At 48.9% G+C, this 24,616-nt stretch overlaps 1 protein-coding gene across 3 annotated transcripts in view; it reads left to right on the top strand.

Annotated features, from left to right (window-relative positions):
• Positions 1-24,616, top strand: part of LOC135896884 (medium-chain acyl-CoA ligase ACSF2, mitochondrial-like) — a 539,079-nt gene that overhangs the window by 136,525 nt on the left and 377,938 nt on the right. Inside the window, exons 10-13 of one of the 3 annotated variants that reach the window (XM_070522597.1) lie at positions 344-451; positions 2,530-2,681; positions 14,752-14,893; positions 16,200-16,310. The exons of the other annotated variants lie outside the window; for them this stretch is intronic. Of the exons in view, the coding sequence (XP_070378698.1) occupies positions 344-451; positions 2,530-2,681; positions 14,752-14,893; positions 16,200-16,310 (513 nt within the window). The remainder of the gene's footprint in view (positions 1-343; positions 452-2,529; positions 2,682-14,751; positions 14,894-16,199; positions 16,311-24,616) is intronic. 3 annotated transcript variants of the gene reach the window in all.

Here is a 24,616-nt window from a genome sequence, read left to right as displayed (position 1 = left end):
ACGTGGAATGAGTCATTTATATCGATTCATAACACGTGAAACTGCGGTGATGTGTCGAATTCCACCATCGTGCAGTAAGGCGCAAGTACAGCAAAGTTGTTGTTGCGTAAGCGCGCATATTAAGGAGCAGATTTGGTACCTTGTCAGTGTACTGCTTTTTCAATTAAATGAATCTCGCCCGAACTTTGCAGACAATAGTGATACACAAGTAAAGACAACTGCGTACTGTTACACGCCAGCGTTTCTTTCGGCAAGCATTGGCTTCTCTTCTATCCCGTCCATGGCGTCCCGTACCTCCATAAGGGAGTTGCATTCTTCATCATCTCACGTAGTGTTCTCACAGGTAGGATACGGCGCAACGGAGCTAACCATGGCTGCTATAGCTTTGTTCGACGACGACCCGGAAGACAAGAAAATGCACACAGTTGGCCAGCCATTGCCCTGCCTTGAGGTAAGTGATCAAGCACTACGGTGATTGTTGAAAACATGTAAGGCTGTGTGAAAACGTTTGGCATGGTTGTCTGACAGTCTTATTAGTGTAACTTTCTTTCATTTATATTACAGCCACGTTACTCGTTCGGATTAGTGAAATTTTGTTCTATTATATAGCAGCTTATGTTCACTATTTGTTGCAGCGTCACATTGCTGCTTGTATTCTATGCTGTCTTTTATTATCTAATATGTCTAACGACTTTATCTAACGTCTTTACTACCCCTTGATTCCATGGATAAACAGACTTCATCTTTCGTCGCTTTTTATGGCTTACCTATCTCTTCTGCACCACTTACCTTTACTGTGCATTTTTACATACTGCAGACCCATGAAATTTCTGGATTTTTACTGCAAATAAACGTTTGCGCAGGTTTCTTGTCATCTAAATGCTATTTTTTTAAAGTTAATGAGCATTTCATCGAATTGTATAACGTGTTTTGCTTATTTGTTATAGGTTCTTTCTTTTTATTATGGGCATTCTAATACCCATAAGCTCCTTAAACTGTGGGGAAATGATATTCTTTTTTTTGCAATTTCTACTGTAAGTGGTCCGCAAGCTACCTTTCTAATTGATTAAGTTGGTTAAAGTTCTCAACAAACTTCTCAGACCATTTACATCCTTGTCGGGAGTAGCTCAAGGCTGTACTTTAGGACCTCTTCTTTCTTTGTGTTTCTTAAGAATTTCATCAAGCTGATGTTTCCAGATGATTTAAACTGCTTTCAAAAAAGATAGTGCGTAGATGACTGCTATAAATTGCAAGAGAATATTTCCTTTATCCATTAGTGGTGTGGTACTAGCCGACTTAAAATTATCGTGAAGAAGATTAGCGTGGTGTTTTTTAGCCTAAAGTATGTGCCGACGAATTTTTAACTATGCTTTGTCGGGTAATAATATTCGTCATGTGCTTGATGTTCGTGACCTTGTGGTTATCATAGATTGAAGGCTGGACATTCGCTTTCATGCAGCGCGTATTGTCAGTCATACCACGAGAAATTTACGCTTAATATCTAGACTTATAAATATATTTCAGAATCCCGAACGTTAAAACACATTGTTCTGCTCGCTACCGAGGCCGTGACTAGAGTTTGGTGGCGATTACCATTGTATTAGAACTCATCAAATTAACCTAACAGCAGCGCTCCAGAGTCGATTCGTTCACGCTTACTACGACATGCATATTCGCCGGCGCTGTTTCTGGGACCTGCTCAAGCCGGTTGACTCAAGTATGTTTTCTTTGCGTAGCCAAAGACTCTTGCAACTTAAACCTTGTGCGGCAAGTGGAGCGTGGTCTGATTGATTATCCTATGTTACCAGCATCCTAGGAGTACTGGGTTCTGTCACTGAAAACCACAGGTATTCTGACGTGTTTTACCTAATGCTTTTTTTTACTTGCTCCATGGCACGGCTGCAGCAGGTTTAAAATGGCAGATCAGCTGATACGGATGTTTTCAATCGAGTTTCTGTGTAAAATTAGGGCACAGGAAGTTTGACGTAAATTAGTTTACTAAGTATATCTTTTTCTTAGGTTTCTTATACAAAGTTGTCCCTTGCACTTTGCTTTAGCATGCGATATCGGTGCAAAGGCGGTCCTGTGTTCACATTTTTATTAGGTTCATGGACTTGTATGTACTAGTGGCCCATCACCAAAGATATACAGTTGTTTGCTGGCGCTAAAATAAACAATAAACAGTAAGGCTACTGGGCAACCCTCAGGCATAACATGGTTTTGCCGCTGAGCAGGAGATGGTTGCTTCATCCCGAGCTGTCCTCTACCACGCCTGTCAAGCATATGTTGCTTAGAGACCTGAAAACCCCTGAATCAGCCATTCAATAATGTGCGCGCAAGCAAGTGCACATCTGTCTTTCTCTTCGTATCGTTCTAGTTTTAATGGTCTTTCATCCTGTAAACGCCCTAGGCCGTTCCCTCTAGAAATTCACGAACCGTGAAGCACCTTGTTTAGCCGCTGCAGTGGGTTCGTTTGTATCTTTGTTTCGCTGTACATTATGTGTCTTTTGGTACGGTTGTTTGGCGCAGGTAAAGATCGCCGACCCAGCAACAGGCCTCGAGCAGCCTATAGGCATGCCTGGAGAAGTTTGGTGTCGAGGCCATAACCTCTTCCTTGGCTACTACAATGACGAGCGGAAGACGAGGGAATGCATCACGCGAGCTGGCTGGTACAAGACTGGGTACGGTCACCGCAACAAAGTGATAGCTTAGTTGAAACAAGCAGCCAATGGAAATGCACGACAGATTACCCGGGCAGTAATCGGACGCCCTATCTCGTAAAAGTATACATGTGAATGTAAAGTAAGATGAAAAGAGGACAGTTACCCTGTATTTGAGCAAAAATGCACCATCTTGACATCTTTATTTTGAATAAATGATGAAGGTGGATAAAAAATGCTCGGCGAGTAGACATGTGTTCGGGCTATAAACCAGCTAAAGACCGACGCCTCTTCAGCGCTCTTTATTGACAGAAGAAAGCACTCGTCTCTTTGCAGACGAATGGCGAGAGTGCAGCCAAGTATAAGAAAGCAAGCAGAAACAACAAATTAAAGCAGGAAACTTATCTTAGTGCGCGAGGGATGTTAGACGTCAGGGCCTTTTAACAAAAATCACCTAATCAGGAGTGCGCCCCCCCCCCCGCTCCTCAGTTTAGTAAGGGGCTCAAAATTCTTCCTTGATTCACAGCAAGTTATTTACTCTGTGACAACAGCCGATACTGTCTTTCACGCTTTATAACCTGTAATGGAGGGGGGAAAGATAGAGGAAGGAGGAGAGGCACGTATTGAATTGAACGCGCACTTAACGCGCACCGCAATCCAACAATGGCAAAAACGAGGTGCACTTCCTAGCCAGATGTAGGGGTTCATAAACTTAGAAGACACCACTTGGCGGAAACAATACTAAAGAAAACGTAAATATTTTGACGAATAAGATTGAGCCTCCGCACCATTCCCACTGGTTCACGAGGAGTAGGGTCTCGAGCTAGGAGCCATCCGAACGTATTCGCAGCGCTCAGTACAGTGGTGGATTCTATGGCCAACAAAATTATTTCATTATAATATAAAGGTGCGCTGAAGCATAAAAAAGCAAGAGAATTTTTGATGCAAGCAAGCTATGTGCCGGAGCTATATTTGGGGGGAAGAGGGAGGAGGTGAACTACCGTCTTTTTCTCGAGCAGAGAAAGGTAATATAAAGGAACAAACTTTTGTTTGCGCGGTGGCCTACCGAAAGCGACAAACTATATGAAGAGACGTTCCATTTCTAAGTTTCTTGCATATTTTTCTGAGGAAACGTTGTTAAGAAAGCAGGGCTATAACTCCCTACACATTTCATCTACAATAGATGCAAGGTGTGATGCATTGTGCATAAAAGGGAGATGGCCTGCACAGTACGCAAGAGAGGTAATCCAGGTCAACAGTGAGCCACCAAATTTAATTCTCGAAACGTGACATTCATTGGTTGATTACTGCTAGCCTGTATTCCAGGCCTTAAGCAGAAAGGGGATCTACAAAAGTCATTACAGAATCCGATACTGTGCATTTGAATAACAACAGAATACAACATACAAATACCGATCACGACAGTGCAAACTCAGTAGTGCCATTGACATATCAGTCATACTATTGCAAAGAGCGCTAAACCGGGAACCAGAATCGCAACGTATGACATATTGCCACATCCTATATGGTCGCCGCGGGTATGTGCCAGGCGACCATATAGCGACCATATATAGCGACCAGGCGTTGCCATGTTTGCAGAAGATATGGCCCGCCTTTTCCGCAGAGCAGACACTGAGATGGCCGAAGAAAAGAAGTTGCGCTATCTCTTGCGCGGAGTGAAGAAGGAACTGTTTGTCGGGCTCGTGAGGAACCCACCGACGACAGTGGCCGAATTTACCAAGGAGGCTACCGCTATAGAACGGGCACTACAGCAACGGTACCACCAATATGATCGCAAGAGCTCGCCGGTGAATGCTTCCATTCTACCTGAGAGCTGCAGCATGTCTCTACGTGAAGTCATCAGAGAGATTGTGCGAGAGGAGATCCGGCAGCTCGGGATCTCTCCCATGGCACCAGCGGTGGCTTCTGTCGCTGATATCGTTCGGGAGGAAGTTCGAGAGGCCTTTTCGTCACCCGACTGGCAGGCGGTGCCACGACGATTGACCTACGCGGAAGCTGTCTGCCGTCCACCTCCTGCCACTTCGATGTTGCTGACACCGTCGCCCACTACGACGCAGCCATCACCGCCATCCCCGACGCCCTATTTTCGACAGTCACAGCCGCCGCCAACTATGCCGTATCGCCGCCAGTCGATCGCTGCTCCTCGTTTCTACAGTGAATCCTCTGCCGCCTACCCGCTTCGAAAGACTGATTTGTGGCGCACCCCTGACCGCCGGCCGCTATGCTTTCATTGCGGCGAAGCAGGACATGTTTACCGCGCGTGCCACTACCGCGCGGCTGGGTATCCAAAATTTTCCAGCTGCAGTTACCCTGTGTCTGATGCTGCACGTAGCCGCGACGGAAATTCTACAAACTTTCGGCCAGAAGGTTCAACGACGCCTCGATCGCGTTCCCCCGCTCCTGCTCGTTACACCCCACCGACCCGTCGCGATTTTTCTGACGCCTCTAGGGGCAGGTCCCCTAGCCCGCGCCGGGGAAACTAGACGCAGCGACCTCCGGGGGTGAGGTTGCAAACCGGCTAGCTACCCAACAGCCCCCATCTCCGACGATCGACGACTCTACAACTCCGACGACTCCAACCACACCTCCTGTAACCGACGCCGTCAGCGCCGATCTTGTCGTTTGCATTGACGGCCACCAAGTGGCCGCTCTCGTCGATACTGGTTCGCATTTTTCGATAATCAGTCAAAAGCTGGCCGACAGGCTGCGAAAAGTGAAGACGCCGTGGACCGGGCCCAACATCAGAACTGCCGGTGGCCAGTTGATGACGCTGAATGGAAAATGCACAGCCAGAATAGTAATCGCCGGTGCAACCTTCGTCGCCACCCTCGTCATTCTCTTTGAGTGTTGTAAAGAACTTATATTGGGGATGGATTTTTTGAGAGAGTATGGTGCAGTGATTAATGTCCGTGACCTCGTCGTCACATTTTCTACGAGTTCAGACGACGTGGACCCCGCGGAGCACCAGCGACCCCGCTTACGTACCGCCGACGACGACGTCACGCTTCCGCCGCGAAGCTGTTCCCTCGTGCCTGTAATCTGCGACAACTTCAACACTGGCACTGGCGTCGCCGAACACATCGACGCACTGGTACTGAGTCAAGGCGTTTCCATCGCCAGGGCAGTAATTAACGTACATGACGGACGTGCTGAACTCCTGCTGACGAATTTTACCGGGGAACGTCGACACATTGTTAAAGGCACGGCTGTTGCTTACTTCGACGAATTTACATCAATACAGGACTGCCTCTCAGTGGAGCACGCGACGTTCACTGGGGCTATGCCTGCCCCTGTGGTCGATATCAGTCCCACCTTATCGCCCGTCGAACGCAGCAGCCTTCTTGAGCTCATCGATGAGTTTAAGAGCTGCTTCTCATCCACGTCACGAGTTAGCCAGACGCCGCTCACTAAGCACCGTATTGTCACCGAAGCCGACGCCAGACCAATTCGGCAGAACCCTTATCGTGTAGCACCAAAAGAGCGCGAGGCAATCCAGACACAAGTGAAGACGATGCTTGACGACGGCGTTATTCGGCCATCTAAGAGTCCTTGGGCATCGCCTGTCGTATTGGTGAAAAAGAAGGAAGGTATCCTGCGCTTCTGCGTCGACTACCGAAAACTCAACCTGATCACAAAGAAAGACGTTTATCCGCTACCGCGTATCGACGATTCACTGGACAGGCTACGAAACGGACGTTACTTTTCGTCGATGGATTGGAAAAGCGGCTACTGGCAAATAGAAGTTGATGAGAGAGACCGTGAGAAGACCGCTTTTGTTACGCCAGACGGACTTTATGAATTGCAGGTGCTCCCCTTCGGTTTGTGTTATGCGCCGGCAACGTTTCAACGACTAATGGACACTGTACTCTCAGGCCTCAAATGGCAAACCTGTCCGGTCTACCTCGACGACGTGATTGTTTTCTCCGTAACGTTCGAGGAACACTTACGGAGACTAAAGATGGTCTTCGAAGCAATGCGCTCAGCTGGTCTAACTTTAAAACCTGAAAAGTGCCTTTTTTGCTTTGAAGAACTTCAATTTCTCGGTCACGTTGTTAGTCGTGAAGGTGTCCGACCTGACCCTGATAAAATATCTGCCGTTGCTAATTTCCCAACGCCATCAGATAAAAAGGCCGTGTGACGTTTTCTGGGCCTTTGCGCCTACTACCGACGGTTTATTGCGGAATTTTCGCGCATCGCATGGCCTTTGACCCATCTTACCAGAGAAGATGTCCCCTTTGTCTGGGGTGAAGACCAGCAACGGGCTTTTGATGACCTACGGCAACGGCTGCAGGCGCCTCCCGTCCTCGCACACTTTGATGAAGACGTTCCTACGATTCTTCATACCGACGCTAGTAATGTCGGCCTCGGCGCAGTGCTTGTACAGCGGCAGGACGGCACCGAAAGAGTGATTGCTTACGCCAGCAGGACGCTATCCAGGACGGAGGCTAACTACTCCACTACAGAAAAAGAATGTTTCGCTCTGGTGTGGGCCGTCCTGAAATTTCGGCCATATTTGTATGGTCGGAGTTTCACCGTTGTCAGTGATCATCATGCACTTTGCTGGCTGACTAATTTAAAAGATCCAGCTGGTCGGCTTGCGCGCTGGAGTCTTCGGCTCCAAGAGTTCGACTTCACAGTTGTGTACAAATCGGGGAAACGACACACCGACGCCGACTGCCTCTCTCGGTCCCCTGTTGAGGCTGCAGTCCACGACGATGATGACGCGGGTTTTCTAGGCGTGCTAGATACTGTCGGCGTTTCCCGTCACCAACGCGAGGACGCAGAACTGGTTCCTCTTTTCAATTACTTAGAGGGAAAAACAAGCAGCGTGCCGAGGTTATTCGCAAGAGGGCTGCCTTCGTTTTGCTTACGCCACGACGTTCTCTATAAAAAGAACTTTTCACCTAATGGCAGCAGCTACCTACTCGTCATTCCCGCGTCTCTTCGCGACGAAGTCCTACATGCCTGTCACAACGAGCCGACCGCTGGTCACTTGGGATACACCCGCACATTGGCAAGAATAAGGCTAAAGTACTATTGGCCAAGACTTGCGTCGATCGTGAAACGTTACACACAGACATGCCTAGATTGCCAGCGCCGCAAAGCCTTACCCGGCAAGCCAGCTGGACTGCTGCATCCTGTTCAGATACCGCAAGCGCCATTCGAACAAATTGGCATGGACCTTTTAGGTCCATTTCCACTGTCTACTGCCGGAAATAGATGGATAATCGTCGTCACTGATTATCTTACTCGATACGCCGAAACAGGTGCTATCCAACGTGGAACAGCAGCCGAAGCAGCGCGATTTTTCGTCGACGCCGTCGTCCTAAGGCGTGGCGCTCCCGCAGTGGTCATAACAGATAGAGGATCTGCGTTCACGGCTGTGCTTCTGGATACCGTGTTGCGACTAAGTGGTACCACTCACCGAAAGACCACGCCTTATCATCCCCAAACCAATGGGCTGACAGAACGTATGAATAAGACACTGGCAGACATGATGAGTATGTACATCGACGTCGACCACAAGAACTGGGACGAGATTTTACCATACGTTACATTTGCGTATAACACGGCTCGCCAAGGGACAACACGCGTGCCGCCTTTCAACCTCGTTTACGGACGCGAAGTGACAACAATGTTGGACGCAATGCTGCCACACGAGTGCGGTGACGACGAGACTGGTGCCGACGAGTTTACGCAACGCGCAGAGGAAGCCAGGGAGCTTGCGCGTTTGCGAATCCAAGAACGACAGGAATACGATGCCCGACACTACAATCTTCGGCACAGACCCGTCACATACAACGTCGGTGACCAGGTGTGGATCTGGACTCCGATTCGTCGGCGGGGGCTGTCTGAGAAGCTCCTGCGAAGATACTTCGGCCCGTACACAGTTCTGCGCCGCATCAGCGATGTGAATTATGAAGTTTTCCCCGACAGCCATAACTGCTCCAGACGCCGGCGGCATCTGCCCGAGGTTGTGCACGTGCTTCGTATGAAGCCCTACATTTTCTCGTGACCTCCACTTTGCACCGTTTGTGCACAGCCTTCGGTGGTTAGTGCATCGTGACGATGCCTTTTTTTCAAAGGGGGGGCAAATGCCACATCGTATATGGTCGCCGCGGGTAATGGACAGAGACGACAACGACGTCGCGTTGACTGCTCTCATAAAAGTGCTTTTACACGTCCTCTACGCCGGCTTCCCCGTCTCCTAATAGGCTGCGACAATATGCCCTATCAAGATTTCACGCTCATTACAATTCTATGTTGTCATAGAAGAAGCCCGGCCCACCACAATTCAATATAGGATTGTCAAATATGTATAATTGCTCAGAGAGGCGAGAATGAAGAAGCCACACCATTTTCAGAGACATAACGCAAATGGATTATAGACGTGACCACACCTTTTATGTGGTCTGAGCCAAAGCGGCGGAGCACTTAGTGGGTGCTCCGCACACGGAAATATACTAGCGCGAATCAGAAAGTCCTTGCCCCTATATTTTAAACCAAATTACCACTGTTATTGAGAAGTCGACATATCCATTTTCAGCGGTAAACATTTCTTGGACAGGCTCGGCTTTAGCTGCTGATGGCTCCACGGCGCGGTGCTGCTCTCAGTTATTAGAGATGGTGGTTTTGTTTCACATGTCCGCGGCGTACGAGAAACGAAGTATGATTTGTTTTCTATAAAGTAAGGGACGAACATCCAGCGTAATCCGCAGAGAAATGCAGTTGCGTATGGGGAAAGGTGCTTCGCTTCGAGAAGTGAGAAGTGGTATTGTGAGTTGGCGAAAGACCGTAGACTTCCATGACAATTAGTTTCAGGAGGCCGTCTGCGTCGCTGACTGACGACGTTTCCCGCGTGGATGCGTCAATGAGTGTGTCTAAAACATCACGCTCAATAATACGCGCCTGCTTTACTTAAAATATAGTTATGTGCGAAAGCGTTTTCCTGCCTATTTATTCCTATGACACACACACACACACACACACACAGAGAGAGAGAGAGAGAGAAACAAACTTTATTGTTATACCAGGCTTCTTGAGCCCAAAGGTGGCTGGCCTCCTCAGTCCGGGTAACCATGGCTCGCTGCCACCGCCCTAGCCCTGTTCACCGACCGTAGCTGGTTGTTAGGGTCTTGCGTCATCAGCAGAGCCTCGCACTGGTCTTCCAATTCTTTCTCTGAATCCGCTTCTTTCTGCATGTTATCGCCCCGTGGTGATGATGACGGTGGTACTTCTCGATTATTCCTGCACCCCAGTACCATATGGCGCAAGGCATTGGGCGTGTGCGGCGGGCAGAACTTGCAGTCTCGCCCGTAGGTGCCCGGATACATGGCGTGCAGCTTTCTTCCATGCGGGTCGGTTCCAGCCTGGGGCACTATAACGTAAAACTATTCCAATACGTTTTTATTCCAATCTCCTGACGTCAAATTTGCGTAACCGCCGACGCAAGCATCGGGCGGTGACCCGCAGGGTTGTGTAAAGAGACCGATCGAATGCTTTCCTCATTTTTACGAGGCCACTTCTGTTTGTTTTAAAAACGAATAACATTGCCTACACTGAGCGGCTTGTCTTATCTAATTGGTAGATAAGAGGCTGGGAGCATGGCTCTAGTGGAGAGGGATTCGATGGGGCCCAGCCAGTGCACTGAAAATCGATAACTGCATGAAGAGGGTGGTGTGGCGTCTGCGATTGGTCCCCTTTTCCTTACTTAGCTTGGGGTGGCTCGTCGAAAATTGTGGCAGAATGCAACGGAAGGTTAAGAATGCCGCTAAAAAGGATCATCAGCAAAGAAAAGTTGACTGAGCGAGGTCGTAAACGTTCGGAAAGTGGTAGAAAACGTTACACAGCCAGCCAAAAGTATTATCGTACGCAAATAAATCCATGCTCTCCGGCAGGTGCGAGTAGTCAGTGCCTGAGTGATCGGTAGCAGCCATCTTTTATTCCTTTCGGAACGGGGCAGCCCTGCGGCTATTCAGAGAAAAATTTAGTTTTGTTCGGCATAATAATGCATCTTTAACGCTTACACGTCACTTTGACGCTGTGAGTTTTTCTGGTTTTGTGACGTCGCGTGATAGGCGGATGAAGTGGGTGCAGCCCGAAAACTTTTGACCAATAGCCGAGGTCTGATGGCGAAAGGGCGTTGAATCAGCAATAACTATTTTTTTGTTCTTTGCAGTTATGCGCAATCAGTGTGTTCACATCAGATGAGATGGGGAGTTACCGCGGTTTTCGTGACGTCGCGTGACAGACAGGCGAAGTGGGGGTGGTTAAAAATGTTGTTCGCCAATGGTGGAGGGATGATTGCAGAATTGGAATAGAAAAGTTTGGAATAGCTTTACGATATAGCGGCCCTGCAGTCTTCTCCAGGTTACCGCTTGTACCTTAATCTCATGCGCTGGCGGGTAGCGACGCCTCTGCTTCCTGTAGTGCGCCAATATATCGGAATACTTCTTGGATTTCCGATCATCATCCTCGTCACAGTCATTGGTCTGTGTTCTCTGCGTGGCGGAGATGGCTCGGCGTGCATGATCTCGAGCCACGGCGTGAGCCGCCTGGTTCCCCGCGAGAGACTCGTCTCCCGGCGTCCAGAAGATTTGTGCAGCTTCTATCTCGGTGTTGGTCAAGACCTGAAGTGCTGCCTTTCTGATCCTTCCGTTCATATAACTTCTGCATGCTTCTTGCGACTCCGTCAGCACGGTAACCAGGGTCTTGCACGTTGCAATGGCCAGCGCTATGCCCAGCTCTTCCGCTGTGCTCCCGTCCTTGGCAGATGTGGATGTGGCTGTAAGTTGTTCGCCCTTCTCGTCAGCAACGCTGATTGCAAATGGGTTGTTCGTTCTGTACGCAGCTGTGTCCGTGTATCTCACATTTTCTTCTTTTCTGATGGTGCATTCTAGTATGGGCTTGAGCGCCTGTATTCTCGCCTGTATCCTTTCATTGTCGTATTCGGGATGCATGTTTCTGGGAATGGTCCTTATGTATAGTTTGTCTCTGATTTTGTGTGGGGCAGGCTGGGATACGCTCATCCTCGACTTGGTAGCCCAGGTCTTGAAGGAGCGCTCTTCCTGTGTTTGTTAACTTTAGTCGCCCCAGTTGGTTGACGTGGTGCGCTTCCATGAGCTCTGCCCACGTGTTGTGGACTCCCATTTTGAGTAGTTTCGCTGTGGACGTGGAAGGGGACAGGCCCAAGGCAATTTTATAGGATTTTCAGACGAGGGTGTTTACTTTGTCTTTTTGACTGTTCTTCATGTCAACGTGTGGAGTCCCGTACGTGACGATGCTCGTGAGCAGCGCTTGTATCATTCTCGTGCAGTCTTCTTCCTTGAGTCCGAGATTTTGATAAGGTGGGTTGTTTGTTGCACTGCTCTCTTAATATTTTCCAACTCTGCTACCCCGACCCCGTCCATTTGAATCAGGAGTCCGAGGATGCAGAGCGTCGTAACGTGCGGAATCATGATGCCTTGCACCTTTACTACCGGGTCTGGTATCTGCTTCGGTTGTCGGCCTCTTGTGTGCTTTCATAGCACCAAGAGCTGCGACTTTTCAGGTGCGCACGTCAGTCCGCATGCTTCCAGGAACTTTTCCGTTGTGTCAACCGCTTCTTGCAGAGCGTCTTGCTGTTTACCTGTCGACCCTACCGTAGTCTAGCTGGTCAGGTGGTCAGCCTATATTGTGTGGCAAATCCCTTCTATTCGCTTCAGTTGCTTGGGTAGGGAGCTCTTCGCCAGACGGAAGACCAAATATCAGGACCTGCTGAATTGACACAGTATTTAGTGGCTTTACTTTGCGCGTCGCTCTCAGGAATGAGCCGTTTTACAGCGAAGCTGTATACCTCTACCGTCCAAGGAAATTTTCGTGTCGTTAGCGTAGTAACCGAAAAACATCCCCATATGCAGGCGGATCCCGGAGATAGTGCGATGCCGAGCTGACCTACGCTGGAGGTGCAATTCGCCATTAAGGGGCCCAGATACACATCCTTGCTGGCCATCCTTCTTCTCAGAGTGGAAGGACACTGGGTTTTTTTCTTATTCGTTTAGAATATTGGGCTTCTGAGGTATGGGGCTACTTGAATGAAGACTTTTACCCACTGAACGATTTGTCTACCGCAAAAAAAAAGAAGTTTCCGTCTCGTGAAGGCAACATGCAAGAAAGTTGGGAAATGAGCAAAAATGGTAGTTTTGCATTTATATTTATTCATCTGCGGGAACTAAATAATGCGTCAAGACGGCGTGTGTGGATACACGCAAAAGTAAATGCTTATGCATTCTGCCTCAACGATTCGGGTCTTGTAATGCCGGGAATATTCTGTAAGCATGCAGACAAAAAAAAACAAGTTATATATGATGTCACACTGAGTCAGCCGTGGCTTGGGACTTTTTTAAACCGAAGAAAACAGCTCCTACTGGAATTTTATGGTGGTTTGTTGCTGAAAAAAATGCTTTGCCATTTGAGAAAACCTGTCAGTAGGAAGATTTTTGAGTCAGTCTGAAAAAGAAAATTTGATAAACGATACCTTGCATATGGAATGTATTATCTTTATTATTTCTAAGCAACGTGATTTATAAACTTTCCGTGGGGTCGTTTGTAAGAAAAGGCGTATTTTCGTTGAGGATACACGCATGTATACAAACATGAAGTACACTGTACAACTGGATATAAACTAAGAAGGTCGTAAGTGACACATCAACAGATGCAGTTGATGCAGTACTGTGTACCTTAGAGGACATAAATCTGATACATGAGCACTGCACTTTTCACGGGAAGCAAACAGGCGAGATAACATTAAGTTTCTTTTAATCATCCAAGGTTCGTAGGCTGCCTACGAACAAGTCATTTTTATTGAGCATCTGCAAGTTTTCTTTAACAAAGGACCGTCTCGGACGTAAAGCAGGGGTTTAACGTTCCGAAACAGAATATAAAGAACGACGTAATGGATGGCTGCGGATTGATTTGAGCACCTGGAATTCTTTAACTTGCATTGATCTTATGGTAGCAGAGTGTCTGTGGTATATATACGCAGCTCTCGGTGAGGCTTATAGGCAAAGCAAAACTGTTATGCCAAGATGCACTTCAGGAGATTGTTTCCTTAAGGAATGAGTCCAAATTCGGCGTCTTCAGACATGAAAATACACTCTAGTCATTGCTCGTGTGCAAGTCATATAAAAATAACTTCTGCGTACTTTTACCAATAGAGGCAACGTTATTTCACCGGATTTCTGGAGAAAAATAAAAGCAGTTAGGAGATGCCACACCAGGGGCCACTGTTTGCTGAAGAATATGTTTCCGCAATTTGAACTTGCAGTGGACACAGTGATTCGATGAAGTATACGAAACGAGCAATTTTTCCGAATTCTAGAGCAAACGTCTTTCGTTTCAGTGGTCCAGGACATTTAATAGCGCTAAAATATTTCGTAAGTACTTCAGAGAAAATAGAGGTTGGTACGTAGACAGGCCCAACTGCTGCAACGAGCCTAGTGTATGTGTTCGTTTGTGTAACGGTGGGTTTAGAATACAAGGACCTATTGCTGAAAACAAAAGAGAACAAAATGGAAAAAATACCCTAATAATTTATGTAAATATTTTGGCTCTGTATAGCATTGAAACAAAAAAAAATCAATGACTGGCATAGTAGCGTTCTCTCATCCCATGGCTATCCCTAACGTTCTTGATACAGAAGCATTAAATATGAGGTGAGGATGACGGGAGTTGGTTTGATGTCTGAGCGCCCAGAAACACATACGTGAGAATAACAGGGGGAGTGTTTGAATTTGCATTTTCAATATATGAATGAGCAATCATTAGAGACACCGAGATGCGCTCAAGGCGATGCATATTGACTCGATTTTCGTCCTTATTGATTTACGCTTCCAGCAGCTTCGAAACATCTTCACATTGATTCAGCAAACCTTGACACAGTCAAACAAATTCGGGTACTTGTAACACAAATAGTGAGTGAGCCTGGTGATGTAACACTAGAGCGACTAAATATACTACATGTGCCTTTGCGGAAACTATTATAACATGCCATCATTGTGATGCCCTGCCATTATTTCGAACTTTTGCACAGTGACGTAGGCGTAATGGATGAAGACGGCTACGTGACTATCGTCAGCCGTATCAAGGACATCGTAATCCGGGGTGGAGAAAATATATTTCCGGCCGAGGTAGAAGAAGTGCTCAACACCCATCCCGCCGTCCACGAGAGTCTGGTATAGTGCTTAATTCCTTATTAACATATTTTAATATTCTTCGGGCTTGAATACATTGCCGGAAAGGGACTTCTCATGAAGAATATCATTTAGTTCATTGTTAATAGCGGGAATACCTTGAACCGAAGTATTATCTCGTTCTTTTTCTTTATTGACAAGAAATAAACATAGTAGCTGTCACGTCGGCACGACGGACCGTTCATATTGAAATGGTCATTCTAATCGTAGACGCATGTTTGTGAGGAGTAAAAAGAGAATTGAGAAGTGTTCGTTTGTGATATAAACCTCACAAAACCGACTTAAGCGTAATCATTTGGGGTACATTCAAATGCTCATTAATATGGAATTGATCAGGGACAAAATTACTGAAGAATCTCTCTGTGACGACAAAGATCGACGCTTTCACGATTAGCTGTAAAGCAATGAAGCGGCACAGCGTGTTGCCGCCGTCAAAATACCTCAGGTATGATGCGTGTACTGCAGCTGGGCACCCCTCTGTACACGCTGGACATGCAGCGTCTTCTAACGGCACCTATGCGAAGTTTGCTCGTAGGTTCCGAGATGCGGGGCGCACCGGTGGGTGAGGACGCTGAAAATTGTTATCTCGCTATCCACGTGCATTCGCGGCAAAGAGCGAATGCATTGTGCTCGTGTATTTGAGGAAACCGTGTGACTCGGGTTCGAGTCTGCTCCATAACAAACAAAAAATTATTCATTTTTTTTCATTGAAGATCAACGTCAAAGAGGTTAGACACGAACATACATATATGCATACCGCATAACTGGTAACTTCCCCAGCAATGCTCGTTATATTATCAAAGGCGCGATGGAAAGATTGGACAAAGAAAAACTGTGTGACTTCTCGAAAATTTCTTTTCCAATATAAACAGTAGTTTTAATTAGGTACTAGCTGCGACTTCCCCCACTTTTCGTTTGCGTTACCGCGTAGTGCCCACTAGTTACGCGAGAGCTAGAAAAAGGTAAAAAAATCTCACACGAACACATATCTATGTTTTTAAAATACGGAGACCATTTGTTAACCTTGGTAGCCGAAAGCCACAATTTCGCTTCCGTGGCTGGGGTTCAGATGAGATTATGTGCCGATACTCTTGATTTATTGTGTTGTAGAAAGGTTACTAAAGAGACTTCAACATGAATATTTGCTACGCAGGCAGTAAGGGGTTAGGAGAATACATCTATATAGCGTAGATTAAGTAGTACTTTTCCGAACTACCTTAAAACATTAGAGCATTATAGCACATTAGAACACTGCGTTTCAGTGAGATTATACTCAATTCGATCACAGGTGATTGGTGTACCAGACGAGCGGATGGGGGAGGAACTCTGTGTGTGGATAGTACTCAAGGTGAATGCAGAAGTGACAGACGAGGAGTTGAGACATCACTGCGAAGGAAAGGTAAATAACGTTGCCAAAAAAAATCCCAAGGTGCTGCTCACACATCGCTTTACTTCATATTGCAACACAATACATGAACAAAGTTGTACTTGAGATATGCTCTTTTGCCGAATAATTGTTAGCGTTAAACAAACAAGAAATATTTATGTGATATGCTCATGTCATCAGTCAGCGTTCACCTATCTATGGATGATAGCCTCGTGCTTTTTTTTCTTAGATAGGAGTAACATTTCAGGAATGCTAAATGAAGAAGCGGACGGATTGACTGAGTAGTACACTGTGTTATAAAAGCCAGCTTTTCTGAGGCACCTGATCCCAGTTTGTAACTCTTCCACCACTTCAAGAATGGCGCAATATTAAAATTCTCTCTCAATGGGCATACGGTATGGAGTCTATTTAAGGCATGCTTTTTTGTACATTTCTAAACTCACAGATGTCTCCAGAAGGTTGCTACCGTACGCAATTGTGTTATGTATTACACCGGCACATTTGATTCCATATTGTTGTTCTCGAGTTTATATTGTTACTTGGTGCCCAGATGGCGCTTGCCGTAAAACAAAAAGCTTTATCAACAAAAGTGATTGCTCAGAAGTCGGCGTCTGTAACAGCGAAGCGGCAACTAAATTCCCATTGGCTGCGATGCCGCGTCGCGCGCGTACCTTGGCGGAGCAGAACGAGCGCGAGGGAACACTTGCTGCTGCACTGGCGCGTGAGAGGCGAGGGAATCGTCGCGACGCCATGTGACCACCACTTTCGCAAGCCTGTATTATCCGTGCATTCCCTGCCTGCACAAGCTCCTGCCGGCGTTCGAACTTTGCCTCGGTAATCGCTACATCTATGTTATTGTATAAAAAACATAAGAAATACAAAATTATTGGCGTTACCCAGTTTCGAACGTATGACTCCGCGCTCAGAAGCCGAGCGCCTTAACCACTCGGCTAAACCAGCTCTTCTCACATAGCAGGGCCGGCCCAAGTAGCATGAAATCATGCTGCGTATACCGAAATTTCCATTACGCGAAGCGCGGCGTGACGAAAGCAGTGGCGTCAAAATCACCGCGGCTGATTCGGGAGTCTTCCATAGGATTCTACGGCAGTCGGGCAAGGTAGCATGACGTGACGGATCGAAGCGCACCGGCATTTGTGCTATCTAGGGGGCGTTGGACGAGCGTTTCAATGCGCTCACTTGCCAGCGAGGACTTCATAACTGGAAGGGACGCTAAGCATTGTTCAATCGAATATTGATGCTTTGACATTTACAACCCATTTGAAGCTTTTAGGTGTCCTCGGATTTTCTCATACTTCTGATCGGGTCTTCACTATTACATAGCGGTGTGCAAATATTGGATACTATACCGAGTGGTCCCCGAATATTTTTCGAATAGTCATCGAATATTTCACGTCGTCGATTGTGCACGATGAAGCATGAAATTGAAGCAAAAATAGGATAACTCTTACACCCTGCACGGCGATGATACCGTTCCAGATCAGGTTGTCGCTCAGGGAGCAGGCCTTGACCAGTAAAACCACGATGAATGAAAAATAAAATTTTCTTTAGAGGTGAGTTGACGTGACGAGATTTATGCAGCGGGTATTGTCTGGATGATATGTATAGATGCAGCACATGTGTCCTCTTGTAGTATTAAATAGGAAGGCATTTCAGAGCGACATATTTGATGCAATAGTGAATCCATCTGCTTCGACTGTACGAAATAGAGAAAGGGCTTCTTTCATTCGTTCGCTCTGCCATCGCCGCAGATGAACAACATTTATTTATTAAGGTACAAGGCATACACGAAGGTTATTTGGGCAGCAAGACTTTGCTTGTGGCCTTAATGTGATAAAGCATGACCACCTACGTTCAGAAGAGGGCTGAGTTGGCGAACAAACATTTTTGTTATACTTAAGGCTCCTTTTGTGCGTTTGAAGTGGTACATAATTTTTACCGTGCAGTATAACCACAAACTTTCTAGCGCTGTCAAAAGCACGACGTGACAATTGAGTGAGTGAGTGAGTGAGTGAGTGAGTGAGTGAGTGAGTGAGTGAGTGAGTGAGTGAGTGAGTGAGTGAGTGAGTGAGTGAGTGAGTGAGTGAGTGAGTGAGTGAATGAGTGAGTGAGTGAGTGAATAAACTTAATCGCAGGTCCGGCGAGGACGCGAACTCGTCGCGCACCCGGCTAGTCAAACGTCAGGACCGGCAGGTCTAGCCCACCGGCCCGTTCATGGGCACGCCGGACAGCCAGGATTTGCTTTTCTAGAGCCAGGCTACGCAGAGGCGCGTCCAACTCCTCCTTGATGAACTTGGGGTATGTCGACCCGCACTCTCAGAGCATGTGAGGTAGAGTGGCGGTCTGGCCGCAGGACGGGCAAGCGTCGTCGCGATACACATCGCGCGAAGCCTCGTGGTGAGCGGACATGCACGGATATGTGTATGTCCGCCTAAGCGAAACGGCTTGCGCCCTATTCAACTTTGGGTGAGGGGGTGGGAAGACCGTTCTGGACATGTAGAAATATTTAATAATCTCGTTGTGAGTAGCGGGAGCGTCCCTGTGACTGTACAGAGGAGGGGCGTCAGTGCTCCTTATAGAGGAAGCGTGGTCGGGGAGGTCACGCGCAGCCTCGTGGGCAGACTCATTGAGGATCGTGGGAGCACCCTCGACCGATCCTACGTGAGCAGAAAACTAGTGAATAGAATGGTTTGTGAGAGCATGTGGACTCGAGCCGCTAAGAAGACGAACAGCTTCCTTGGCGATGCAACCCTTCTGAAAAGCCCTAACTGCCGTTGTCGAATCACTATAGATTTCGGACCCACAACCGTCTAGCAGGGCGAGGGCGATGGCGACTTGCTCGGCGACTCCGGGGTCTGAAGTGCGAATCGAGGCGCTATTGGACAACGTTCCACTCGAGTCGACAGCGACGGCAAAGGTCTTCTCGTCACTGTACTCCGCGGTGTCGACGAAGCTTGCTCTAATGTCGGGTTGCTTGATCTGTTTGAGGATGGCTGCTGCTCTGGCGTTGCGTCTGCCCACGTCGTGGATGGGATGAACGTTTCGGGGCACAAGGGCCACTACGAACTTGTCTCGAATGCACCTAGGGATCGGGGTACTGACAATCAGGAATTCCGCAGGGTGGTAACCCAGCTCTACGAGGATGCGTTTACCTGCCGCTGTGGCGGTCAGGCGACTGAGTTGCGCGCGTTCTTAGGCTTCGGCAATCTCCTCGGAGGTGTTATGTAACCCCAGCTTCAAGAGATCCTCGGTATGGGTCCTGATGGGTAGCCCAAGAGCCCTCTTCACTATTTTGCGGAGAGGAACGTTGAGCTTGTCTCGCTCCGCGCTGAGCCAGTTGTGCATAAAAATTGTGTACGCGAAGTAGCAGAGTACGAAGGCATTGATCAGCCTGAGAAGATTGTTTTCCTTTATCCGTCGGTGCCGGTTTGCGATTCTGCGAACGAGGCGGCAAGCGTTGTCCGTCTTTGCAATGATCTTGCGGAGAGCAGTTCCGTTCCCGCCGTTGAATTCGACAAGAATGCCCAGGAACCGAATAACGTCGATCCATGGGTATCATCTCCCTGTCACAAGTGCGAAGTCTGATGTTGCTTTCGGAGACTGGCTTCCAATCTTCGGGTCTGCCTCCCTTCTCTTTTCTGTAAAGTAAGAGCTCCGACTTGGCGGGGGAGCATCGAAGTCCGGTGGGGCGGAGATACTCCTCGATCACGCCGCATGGCTTCTTCGACTCTGCCCTCGTAGCCGCGGGAGCACCATACGGTGATGTCATCGGGCGTAGATGGTGTGCTTGACGTCCTCGATGCACGCCAACCTCTCGGAAAAACCAATCATACAGATGTTAAACAGTGTTGGGGAAATGACGGCGCCCTGAGGAGTGCCCCGCCCTCCGAGGGGCACATCTTCGGAGCGGAAGTCTCCAATGCGAAGCTTGGCCTTCCTGTCAGTTAGAAAAGAGCTGACGTAGCTGTGGAATCTTGAACCGAGACCCAGGTCTGAAATGGTCTTGACGATGAAGGTGTGGAGCACGTTGTCGAAAGCCTTGTCGATGTCCAGACCAAGCAGAGCCTTGACGTCTCTGGAACGGCCATCCACAATGTGATGCTTGATTATTTTCATGGCATCTTGCGTTGAGAGTCCGGCGCGGAAGCCGATCATGTTTTACTTGTAAACCTCGTTGTCTTCGAGGTACCCGTTAAGCCTGTTGAGGACGATACGAGGGCAACATGCCGACGCAGGAGGTCAGAGAAATCGGCCTCAAGTTTTGATGTTCAGGGCCTTGTCGGGCTTGTGAATGAGCATCGTGCAGGCCGTCTTCCATTTTGCAGGTACGATGCCGCTCTTCCAGGACTTGTTTATGTGGTCGGTCAGAAAGACAATCGGCGGGTCGTCGAGGTTTCTCAGCATTCTGTTGGTGACTTCGTGCAGATCCGGCGCAGACTTGCGGTTGACCGCGAAGATGGCCTGTCTGACCTCGGCAATGGAGAACTCTTCGTCCAGCTCGGGGCTTGGAGGGCCTCGGTAGTCCGGGAGTTGGGTCAACGGATCTCCGTCGCGACGGGCAGGCAGGTACTTCTGTATGAGTTTTGCGACGAGTTCATCGACCGTGTGAGACCTGGTGGCTTCGTGAAGGGCCCGGGCCAACGTATGCCTTTGGTTTTACTTCGAGCCACTTTCATCGAGATGGTGCTTTAGCATACTCCAGGATTTGCCGTTGCGCAACTGTCCGTCAATGAATTCGCAGAGCTCGTCCCGCTGCTGCTGGCACAGCGCCTTGCAGTGCTCATCGATGACCTTGTTGAGCTCCGACATCTTCTTTCGGAGTCTGCGATTGATCCTTTGAACCTTCCATCGGCGGAGCAGGGTGGTTTTGGCCTCGATCAGGTGGCCGAGTCTGCTGTCCATCCGCTCGACGTCGAGATCTGTTTCTACTTTCTTGGTGGCCGCGGAAGCGTCGTTCTGAGTGTCTTCCCACCGTTCTTCGAGAGTGGCGGGTGCCCTGCCTCTCCCGGGTTCTTTACAAATCTTGCGAAAATGGTCCCAATCGATGAACGTGAATTCCCTGACCCTACTCCGAGACACCTTGAAGTTGGTCTCGAGAATGTAGTGGTCACTGCCGAACTCCATGGCGGTGTTCTCCCAGCCCACGTCCTCGACGTTCCTCACGAAGGCGAGGTCGCGTGTTGAGTCCCGGGTGACGGAGCTGCCGATGCGCGTAGGAAAATTCTTGTCGGTGACCAGAGTGAGGTCCATCTCGTTGGCGTCTTGCCTCAGGTTGCGCCCCTTGGTAGTGTCGTAGACGTAACCCCAGATGCCATATGGTGCATTGAAGTCGCCGACGACGATCAATAGTCGAGGGCCGGCAAAGTCGGTCGCCTTCTTGAGGATAGTCTTGAACTGCTGGCGCGAGTCTCAGGGGTTGCTATATACATTGAGGACGAGCACGCTGTTTCTGCGCCGATTCCGCTGCGGAACATCGAGCAGGATCTCAACCATGACATATTCGACTCTAGCACTCCCCAGCTTGAGGTCGTGGGTGATATGAGTTCGCCGTTTATCGATCAAGGTGCAAATAGCTCGCCCCCTGGGCCGGCCCGACACGGCCCTGTAGCCCTGGAGCGAGGCTGAGGAAATTGTTTCCTGGAGAGCAATGACCTGAGTGTTCACAGCGAAAGACTTGAAAAACTGCTGCAGAGAGGCTTTTTAGTTAGAGTACCCTCTGCGGTTCCATTGCCAAATGCGAAAACTCTCTTTGGGTCTATCCATTATGGCTGACCTGACGGACTACCACCTAACGGGGCAGTCAGGCCTGCGCAAAGAATGGGACCTCCTGTCGACGCGCTGGTGGGATAATGAAGTGTAGCTTCCTTTAGTATGGCGGGACCGGTTAGCGGTTGTACGAGGGAGGCGGATGAAGCCATTCGCGCCTCAATGGCGTCGATGCGATCTGCGAGAGCTCCGAGGCCCCTGTTAGGGTCCCCGAGCGCAACCTGAATTTGGCGAACGTTATCACTGAGGCAAGCGACGCTAGCGGTGACCTGTTTGAGGCCGTCTGCCAGCCCAATGAGACTTTGCTTAGTCTTGCTGACTTCTGCAGACAACGCTCCCAATTCACATGTTTGTTTGAGTACTGCCCTGCGTTTGGAGGACGTCGCAGTACCGTCTACCGGAGCTGGGATTCGAGTCTCGGTGGCCGTGACTGACGCACCATTGCCCGACACATTAAAAATGAGTTTTCTCATCTTTGCTATTTCGCTAACTAGCCTCTTGATCGTGTTCTTGAGGTCGTCGTTTTCTTTGCGTAAGCGTATGACTTCCGCGTCTCTAGCTTGCTCTGTGGGCGGGTTGCTACGAGATGCCGGAGCAGCCTCGGTATTGGCGCCGGGCTTGGGTCGTACCAGATCGGCCCAAACAAGGGTCGGCTGCTTTCCGCAACATGTGGAGGCGGGCTGAGGCCCGGATGCTGGCTGGGTTCTGGAACCGGATCTGGACCTGGATCTGCATCGCAACAGGGCTCTTGACCTCGACCTGGCCCTGGAGACGGAGCGGCTCCTGGTGCGACCACTGGAGCGGCAACGAGACCTGGATCTCCCCATGGACTGGGAGTGGCTGCGACCGCATTGGCGTTCAGGCGATGCTTGCCGGGCTTAATTCGCGCCCTCCATGGACAGAAAATGCTCACCGTTGCGGTTGCGGGAGCGTTGCCCCCATCTGTGCCTGACGAGATATGGCATCTGAAATCTTCGCTTGCACTCTTTGGCGGCGGTTAGGTGGTCGACTCCGCACAGCTTGCATTTGGGATCGCACCTATGGTGAGCGTAGGGGTTTGCTTCTCCGCATCCTCTGCAGATGGCATCGTTGGGCGAAAGGCAGACGTAGTAGCGGTGCCCGAGTATGCCGCAGCTGTAACACACGTCCATTTGCTTGCGAAATAAAGTGCACCTAATGATAGTGCCGTCGTAGGAGACAAAATTTGGCATCCGGTACCCCTCGAACAGGACCACCATGGTGCCGGTGTTCTTGATTCTTATGGCACCCAGCGCCGTGGGATTTCTCGGGTTGACGAGTTTTTTGTTGATCACCGCGGGCCAGCCGGTAAGGGAGACGCCTCAGATGACGCCCTTGCACCTGTAGTGGGGGGCGGCCTTGTAAGCGCTCACCTCGAAACGTTGATAGGCCGTGGAGATGCCCTCGATGCCGACGTAGCGTGCAGCGTTGTTCCTGTTTGGTGTGCTGATCACCATTATGTTTTCTTGAGAGTTGGGATACATCGTGTCGGTGTCCCGCGACGCCGAACCGAGCCCAGCGGCCTGCCATATGGTGTCGGCGACTGCGGTTGGTCCACACTTGCTGATACACAGGCCTCCCCTGGGGCGCAGGACGATCTTTGCCTCTCCCTTGGGCATCGGAGGCATCCTGGCTCCTCGAATGATCTTGCTTTTAATGCCCGCGTGGTCGGCGCGACGCGGAGCGTTGAAACCGGCGTTATGCTGAACGTCACTTGCAAAGGCATTGGCCGCGTTTCTCTTGCACATTGAAGAACGTGTGGTGGCAATGAGCTGCCACCCGGAGTCTTTAGTGAAGTCATCGGGGGGTAAAAATTCCCCTTCCACCTCACACTCCATTACAAAGTCCGTGGAAAAGCCTACGACGAGAAGAGGTGGGCGAGCGATACCTCGCCTCGCGAACCCTAACACGGTTAGGCTCAGCACACGGTCACAGCGTAGTCGAAAGAAAAATGGCAAGAAATTTCACAAACGTCCACCTACCCACAAAAGTCGGGTATTGGCGGGTTCCCCTTGACTTCACGGATCCGAAAATGTAGAAAATTCAGCGGTACACACTCGAAAAACATCCGAAAATGTTGGCAAAAAGCGGGAGCCGAGTGAACCATGCCAGATGTGGCTCAAACCCACTGCCAATACCACGACGTGACAATTGTCTGCTATTGCTGGGGAGAAGGCTGTATATTATTCGCAAACTATTAAAAAAGTATTAGATAGTGGATTCAATACGCGTCGGTTAGGGCAATGTTCGATACGTACTCGATTCGATGCGAAAAACAATTATTGGCGCAGTCCTAAAAATCAATGTGAACGCTTTTATTACGCTTTCCTATTCTTGTGATCTTGCGTCTGATTTTAAAAATTTTGCCTACTTGCCCTATGTGACCGCAGCAAAAAAAAAAGAAAGAAATGAAAAGGAATTTAAAACTTCAGGTTATGTGTTATAGGTTGCTTTGCTTTCTCGCTACAGTCTTCTTCAATGTACGACGCCATATTGCCGCAAGGTTTCATAATATG

The sequence above is a fragment of the Dermacentor albipictus genome, chromosome 7 (genome assembly GCF_038994185.2).
Source record: "Dermacentor albipictus isolate Rhodes 1998 colony chromosome 7, USDA_Dalb.pri_finalv2, whole genome shotgun sequence".
Taxonomy (NCBI): Eukaryota; Metazoa; Arthropoda; class Arachnida; order Ixodida; family Ixodidae; genus Dermacentor; species Dermacentor albipictus.
This window is presented reverse-complemented; position numbering and strand designations above follow the sequence as displayed.